Source organism: Plasmodium gonderi (assembly GCF_002157705.1).
Source record: "Plasmodium gonderi DNA, contig: Pgo-contig_219, whole genome shotgun sequence".
Taxonomy (NCBI): Eukaryota; Apicomplexa; class Aconoidasida; order Haemosporida; family Plasmodiidae; genus Plasmodium; species Plasmodium gonderi.
Genome location: NW_021629135.1, coordinates 172 through 9,373, shown reverse-complemented (window position 1 = coordinate 9,373; position 9,202 = coordinate 172). Strand labels below are relative to the sequence as shown.

The 9,202-nt window shown below is 24.2% G+C and overlaps 1 protein-coding gene across 1 annotated transcript; it reads right to left on the bottom strand.

Moving 5' to 3' along the window:
• Positions 1–5,652: 5,652 nt before the first annotated feature.
• Positions 5,653–9,078, bottom strand: PGO_002075 (Duffy receptor precursor; the record flags this gene model as incomplete). The annotated part of the gene is made up of 5 exons (XM_028691064.1): positions 5,653–5,696; positions 5,792–5,865; positions 6,024–6,102; positions 6,224–8,888; positions 9,022–9,078. The coding sequence occupies 5 exons, from the start codon at positions 9,076–9,078 to the stop codon at positions 5,653–5,655; spliced, it is 2,919 nt and encodes a 972-aa protein (XP_028546865.1).
• Between the last annotated feature and the right edge of the window lie 124 nt (positions 9,079–9,202).

Here is a 9,202-nt window from a genome sequence, read left to right as displayed (position 1 = left end):
ACAAAAACTAATAAAAACTAAATAAAAACTAATAAAAATTAACAAAAACTAATAAAAACTAATAAAAATGCCGTTTAAATAAACATTGCATGTAACGTTCTTATTAAAGTAGAAAATAAAAAAAAAAATTTTAAATTATATAAACATTTCTAATCGGTTTAATCATGAAAAATATTAAAAATTGACGTTTCTCGAAAAAAACCTAGAATTTTTTTCATAATATATCTATATTATCACGAGAAAAAAAAAAATAATAAATTTTTACAATTTTACAAATTTCACTTCATTTAAAAAATAAAATATTGTTATATAGAATGTAGATAAAATTCTTTCATTTTAAAATAAAGACCACATAATTTTGAGAATTATTGATATGAAGGGGTGGGTGCTTTTTTTCCTAAGTGTTTTTATATATTTTTTTTAAATAAGGTGATATTTTTTCAAAAAATATACTCTTACATAATTCATATTATTTTAATTGTAAACTGAAATATTTTAATGAGAAAAAATAAAAGAGAATAATTTTTTTTTAGTTATATAAATATTAAAAAATAACAATTTTTTATATGTTCCTTGTTTTGTCAGTTCTCCACATTTTAAAAGTAATTTTTTTTTTTTGAACTGATGAATCAATCACAACTCCTGGAGAATTTTATATGTTTTAAAAAAGTATTTACATATGAAAGAATGAAAACATATATTTTTATTATGGTTTTATTTAATAATTATAAAAAATTTTACGAAAATTGGAAAAATATACTTTATCTTTATTATATAAAATATTTTAAAATTTCATAAATTTATTACTGGTTGTTTTATTTTTTTCTTTTTTCCAAGAATTAAATGTCGCATGATTAGCATTAATCGTTAAAAACTTATGTGAAAATAATACTTGAAAGAAATACTTATTTAACTAACTCGGTAAAATTTTTCTAAATAAATTTAAAAAAAAAAAACAGCATTTTAACTTGTAATAATTTTCATAAGATGAGAATGAAGAAGCTTTTATAAAAAACATATAAATCAACAACTAGTAAAACCTAAAGATCTTTAAACATTGCATTTTTCTGAAAAACGTGGTGGGATTCAATTTTTCTTATAAAAAATTTAACGTTAACCTTAGAGCCGCCCCCTTCCTTCATTTTTTTCCTTGTTCCAATACAAAAAAAATTTATAATACGAATAAATTAACATTCAACCCAACATGCAAAAATGTGATTGAACTAACAAGTGTCGTGTAAAAAATGTCAGACACTGTTTAAAAATTTTACATTACAGTGTTTTTTTCTATATTACTTTCTATGCCCCATTTCTTGTTAGTTAAAAATTTGTTCTATATAAAAGAATATGTTGTTTTTATCACCGTAAAAATGATTAATAAAATAATTTATTTCTTCACCACAACCACCAAAAAAAAAATATAACTAATTTAAAAAAATAAAAAAACTTTTTTTTACAGGTATAATTGTAAAAATTGTAAATTGTTCAGTATGTCTTTTTAACTTTTAAATTATTTAACTATTCATATGTATTTTCTTGTGAATAAGCGCAGAAACTAAAATAAAGTTTCTTGTAGTGCATTTTTAAAAACTTGAAAAACATTGTGTAACAGTTCTAAAATAGTTTAAAATAAATGCGCAAAATATTAAACAACTTAAAATTAGATACTCATATAAATATGGAAAAAAACATGTACACAAAAGTTTATTGATTAATAAATGTGGAAAAAAAAATAAAACGTTTTTAAATTCAAGCTATAATTTGTTTTTACCACATAATTCATGAAATGCATCGCTTTACATAAATTTTATAGAAAATAATATATAGTTAAAAAATATTTTTACGCTTAATATTTTCGTTCATCTCATATGTTTTTTATGAGATAATGGGAATAAGTTATTTTTCTATTTTTAACCTTTTATTGTGTTGTTATTTTGTCTGAATGAACAAAACCATTATATAGTAAATGAATAAAACGTGAATTTAAATACCTGCTTGTCTCTTATGTTCTTATAAATGTAAAATTTCTTAATTTTACTCAATAACAAGAATATAAAACATATTATTCAATGCATTTGCTTTACATAAATACTTTTTTAACCGTAAAATATAGCTGTACTTTTACAGTCCATTTTATGTGTTTCCGGAAACTGAATTTATACTAATAACAAATATCACTGACACATAAAACAGTAAATACATGTGTATTATAATTCTATAACATATGTAGTATAGACTTCTCGCAAATAATCCTCGGAATATTTAATTAATAATTATGAAAAAATTACACATTTCCTAAAGTGTAGGTATTATTAACAAATTTAGCAAATAATTCTCTTCCTTCATATAAGTCAATTAAAAATATTTTGTTACATGTTACAACACTTTTTTAAAACTAGGATTTATACATATATTAAAAGAAACAATAAAAAAAAAAAAAAAAAAACGGTCAAGTATAATTAAGTAAATATCTCACATATTTATATTCATCCTCGTTTTTATTTTTATGTCCCCTCTTTTCAACAAAGCGCATTTTTTTTTTTTTTTTCTTACAATTATTTAAATATTTCTATGCGTCCTTTTATTTACTTAGATTAGTTTTATAATTTTTAGAGAATTATTGTTCTCATTATATTCACTAACATATTAATCATATAATGCATCATAATATGATAGTAGCTGTCGGATTAATTTAGTCATATTAATTTTATTTTTTACCTTTTACACATGTACAATGTAGAACTATGTGTTGATATTATAAATTATTCTTTTCACAGATAATGAACTAACTCGCTTTTTCAAATAAAATTAATTACTACGAATTATAAAAACATATGTGCAAAACGTTTCATATCATCATATTAATAAACCCAAAACTCAATTTATTTGTTTATGTGAGATTCTCTTCGCCTATTTTATAATAAATGATGAACATAATTAAAAATCATGCATTCATAAATTAAAATCTTTATAATGTACATTAAGCATTACGCAAATAAAGCATACAAAGTACACATTCCTACATGTATATGCGAAAATGTAGTAATACCCAAATAAAATGAACACTACACAGTAATAGTAGTCATTGTTCAATATAGATGCCATTTTAAAAAAGTGAAAAAACAAGAAAGCAAAACGAGATATAAATTAAAAGAAACAAAAATAGGAAAATACGCAGAAAAAGAAAATATACGAAAAACAAAACGAGAAATAAAATATTAATATAGATATATTTTAATATTGCTCAAATATGAATAAAACTAGAAAAACTTTTACAGGAAATATATTAATTACATATAACATATTTATTTGTTATCTGAACTTTAATTATCAATTAAGCTCTGTATTTCTATGCGGTTTTCTTTACAGAAGGGGACATTTTCAAAAAAAAGCTAATACATATATTTGATATTTTTGTGCAATTTTAAACTACTAAAATGTGTATTGAGAATTATTTTTTTTATATTTGAAAATTTCAGCTTGTTTCCAATACTTTTATGTAACTGATAATATCTCCAATCGTCATCTTCTTTGATTTTTGCCATATTTAAGTTATTTTGTGTTTCTTTCTCATCTACATTTGAATCTCCAATGGATCCACTTTTTCTTTTTTCATTTAATGCGTCTGAAAAATACTCTGGTCCTACTGGATACTCTACTTTTCATGCTTTACGAAAATAGTGCAACACTTATATAGCATTACACCATCTATTGTAATTAATATCAATATTAGGTGTGTTATATTAGTTTTTTTAAACAAAGGACGTATAGATTCTTAGAGTAATGGTAAACCCCAATCTATATATTCTTCTTTTCCTAGTTCTTTCCACTCATTTCTTAATTTATCTTCCATGTTTTTCTCTAATCTTCCAATGTTATATTCGCTATACTGGTTATAACCTAATGTATTAATTATATCTACAACGTTTTCTGCTAAATTATTTTTATGATAAAATTCTAGGGCAATTTGCTTTAAATAGTGTATTCAATGTTACATCGGAATTATAAGATCCTAAGTTATCACACATAATGATAAAAATAACGAAATAATGCAAAAACGTGAAGATACTTAAACATTTTTATTTCTTATAAGGTTTTATGAAATACAGACACACACATTTTAAAATAACATGCATATGTATGTATTCCTTCAATTTATGTAGTGTCAAACGATTACTCTCTTATCATAAAATGCATAAAATAGGAAAGAAAATTTTCAATTTTATTTTATGCACCATTATACCGTTTTAGGATTTCAAAAATAGTAGTGGGTATTTTTTTTTTAAGAAATCAAGTAATAAAATATCCCTGGTGTTATGATTACTTATAAATTCAACAGATATGTATACATTTAATACAAGTTCTAGAGTACACGTGAAATTTTGTATATAATATAAAAAATTCTTTTTTCTTATATTATTAATGGATTAAACAACCTTTTTTGGAATGTCTAATATATTCTTATATAATATGACCTCTGACTCTACTAATGATAATGTTGGTTTTTTAAAATGATTTTTTTTTTCCCCTTTTTCTTTGCTAAAATTTGCATATATTAATACAAATTCAAGAATATTGAAAAACTAAAGATATATATTTTTTATATATATTAATATAAAAACAATGAGTTAATAATTGTAATAAAAATAAAATAAATAATTTTATTGTTTGTTTACTTAATGTAACTATTAATTTTTTAAAATTAGTTAATATTTGCTTTATTTTTGATAAATATTTAGAAAAAATACGTTGTTCTTTTTTTTATGTGTATCATATTTTGGAAAGCAAAAATTAAATTTCCAATACTAATCATTGTACTAAATATTTCTATCATAAGTACAGGAACGAATTTTTATATTATCCATTTGTTTTTACCCATTATGTTATTTACATTCGCTTATTTAATTTTTTTTTTTTTTTTTTAAAAGCATATTATGAACATTAAGCAAACACATTTTTAATTTATTTGGCTTATCATGATTCCAGATCGCCTTTTATCATTCCTTACGTTTATAGTGTTCTGTGGGTTTTTTTTTTTCTTGTCTTTTTTTCATATATCCAATTATGCATAATGATGCTTATATACATTTTACTATGAGAAATAATAATGCTACATAAAAAATATATAATTTTAAGGACGTATTTATATGCTTGTATATACTCGTAATTTTAAAGAAAGTGTTTTTTCTTCATTTAAAAATATATTGAATAACAGTAAAATATTTTATTAAACCAGCATAACTTCTTTTTTTAAAATCATTTTTTTTTTTGGGGAGGGTTTTATCATTCACTGTGAATTATTAAAACCACGTTTTATTGATTCCTATAACAAAAAAAATTAAAAGTGATAAAAAAAAAAAAACTAATAAAAAATTCACTCAAATCAATTTTTTCGTTGTTGATAAAAAAAAAAAACTATGTACTATAGATCGACAAACGACAACACACATTTGTGAAAACTTTTTATAAATACAATAAATTACTTATATTTTTAAATTTAAAATAAAAGGACACAATATACTTATTTACATCATGCTTCTAAATTATTTTACACATTATTGAAACATTTTTTTTTTTTAGTTACACAATATAAATTGCGTAAACATTCATCAATATTTATGTCAAAGTTGCTTTTATTTTCCAAATTTTTTATTAAAAATAATCCAGTGGAGTTGATGACTGTATATGCTCAATGTCTAAAAAAAAGTAAAAAAAGAATTAAAAAAATGATGTAATTATTATTTACGTAATTTATAATGAAGTGTAGGTGTACGTTTAAATTTTAAATTACTATTGTTAATCAGTGGAAATCTATGAATATTATCACAGTGATCTTCAAATTCATTAAATGTAGCTTCTTCAGATCTATAAGAATAAAATTTGTTTGTAATTAATTTATATACGTATATATATTAATATACATACTGATTAAGCTCATTTTTATTCTTATTTGTATTTAACAATCAAGGACACTTGGAATGAATTATATGTTAACAGCACTTTTTATTTTGTTTTTTCCTTACTCATTATTTATCATCTTCGTTGATGCAATTATTAATATTATTATAAGCAATATTCCTCCCCCTGCAAAGTAAGCCTTGTCTGGAAAAAAGAATTTTAGTTAAAAAAAAATATATTTATAATATATTTATAATATTTTTAAAATTATAATTGTTATAATTTGTGCTAAACAGTTCTTTCTTCAACAACATTTTTTCCATACCTGAGACACTATCTTTTGTAAAACACTTGTATAATGGATCATCAAATTCTTTTTTCAAACAACTGTAATATTCATATGAATAAGCGACAAAATAATTTAAACAGAAATCTGATATTGTACAACATAAATGCTTTCTTTCATCTTTAGAACAAGAGTTTGAATATATTTTATGTTCTACAGAGTTGCAATATTTTAAAGAAATATTGTTGCTACACTTGTTTACTTTAGATAAAAGTACTATTTTCTCTCTAGTTGTATTGATATCTCTGTGTTTATATTCATTAATATTTAATTTATCATTATTTAAACCATTATTCTTATCGGAACTATTTTCATTTCCAAAATATTTATATGCTGAACTAGGAGATGTGTCAGTTGTCCTATCCATGCTTTCTGTATTTTTTAAATTTCCGACATCACTTGGCGATAATGTACCCTTACTTTGTTTATTCTCATATTCAGACAAATCACCTCTTTTCGTTTCATCATGTGTATTGTCACGAAATATGGCATCTTTGCCCTCATTTACAGAACTGTCTTGCTTGTAACTTTCTTTACCTTTTGTCTTTTCCCCTTTATCTTCAGAAGTTCCATTATTAAATGTATGGTGAGGTGTATCATTAGTATTTCCCGTAGCTGAGCTTGTTTTATCGGAATTCTCACTACTGTCACCAGCAACCTTTATATCACTTTCTTTTCCATTTGCAGTATCATATTTTCCTTTTAAATCCGGGTTAGCTATGGGTTCCTTAATGCTTATAGAACCATTGTTATCTCTATTTGCGGAAGTACTAGATGCACTTTTAATATCAACTGGACTATTTGTATCAATTGTAAACTCAGGTGTTAGACTATTAGAAGTATCTAAATCTTTACTTCCATCTTTTTCACTAAGATCTCCAAGATTTTCAATTTCACTACTTCCTTCACTTGCAGTTTCAGCAGCATCCTTTTCCTGGTCATCGTTTTGTATGGGAATATTATTTCCATTCTGACCTTCTGTAGCAACAGATTCATTTGTTTGAGAACCATCTGTGCTGTTACTAACATTTATATCTACAGAATTACCTGAAGCATTAATAGTTTTGTCATTGCGTACGGGTTGAGTTCCTTGACCCAAATTGGATACCTCCGATTTTGAAGCACTTTTTTCATTTTGCAATTTTTGTTCCTGAGCCTTTTTTCTAAGTTCTTCGACATCACAGAAGCATAAATCAATGTATTCACTATCACGTTTATTAATTTGATTCTCAAACTCCCCTTCATTAAATTCTGTTATTACCTGCTTTAATAAATCATAAGGGGTTTCGATCTTTTTTTTTTTCATATCTTCTATGTTTGTTACATTTTTAAATTTTTTTGATAAAATATCCCAGTGCTTTTTTTTTTTTTCTTTCCATCTTTCATATGAATTACATTTCTGTTGACATTCAGTTACCGTACACACTTTTTTAATAGTATTGCTAGTTTTTCTTTCACACAGTTGTTTCACGCGTGGTCGTCCTACGGCTAATCCTGATCTGTAATCTATTCCCCATTCTCGAATCCACCTAAATATCTGCGGATCTACTTCTAAAGAGGCATTTAGTTCACACTTCCATTTATTATCTCTGGGTGATCTATTTTTAATTGGAATTATCATTGCATCCCAAACCTCTTTTTTAGTATTATTCCAAAATTCCTCCCGGCTCAATTTATTATTTTCATTATCTCGAAAAAGACTTTTCAAATTAGACTCCACCACTATTGAATAGCCAACCTGTTCCATATCTGTCCCCTTAATTATATCTCCAAAATCTGCCCAACTAGATTTCAGGTCGCTGCATAAGTCCTCATTGTATCTATAGTCATACTTCTCTAATAATGACATTGCCTCTCCTTTAGCATCATCAATGAGACTTTTTTTCAAATATGACTTTCTAAATTCTATATCACTTTGAAAATTCGTATTCGTATTATTTATAAAATTCGTAATTTCCTTCATACATAATTGATATCTTCGATCTGGTATACATACATCCCTCCTATCTGGACAATCCCAATCCAAATATCGCCGCTTTCTCTTTTTCGGACAAGATGTCATAATAGAATATTGAAGAAAATCATGATTTTTAATATTAATAGGAACTGTTTTTTTATGATGAACACCGTAAGTAGTGCCATTTTTTAAGGAATTAGCACAAGATCCCACCTGTGGACATGTAACAAATCCAAGAGCGTTGTTAACAGAGACTGAATGCTGATCATTTGTATGTATCTCATTATCTACCATTACCATATTGTTTCTATCTTTCTCGTTATCAATTTTTCCATTAGATTTATGTTCACAATCTTTATCATCTCCTGTTTTATTATTTTCATCTATCTCTTCTTTGTGACTATTGTGTTCAAAATTTTGCGCATCGTGATCTGATTCCTTCAAAATTCTATTATCTCTTTTTATAAACATTTGTTCATACTTTATCTTTATTTCTGTTACTCTATCTTTAAATTTTATTTTTTCCTTGTTTCTATTTTCATTAGTTACATTTAACCATAGTCCTAACATATTCCCTCCAATACTCTGATGTTCTTTAGCTTGTTTATAAACATTTTCAGAAATCACACATTCATTCTTTAATTTTAGGAAATTTTCTATTGTCTCCACTAATGATACATTATTTACCTGAAAAAATAAAAATAAAAAAATTGTGACTGTAAAGAATATTAACCATTTCTAACATTTGTTCTATATTTAAATATGTTTTCACTTTGTAATAATTTATTTGTGCAATAGAAAAATTATCCAAATATGACACCTTATATGAAAAAAATAATACTAGGAGAAAATATAAAGTGTGATTTAATCCTTTCATTGTATTTAAAAATAAATCTATGTGACCATATTACTTAGAACAAACGTTATACACTATACATATAAACATTAGTGTTTTTGCACATATGACTAAATATAAATTCAAAAAAAAAAATTTAAATATA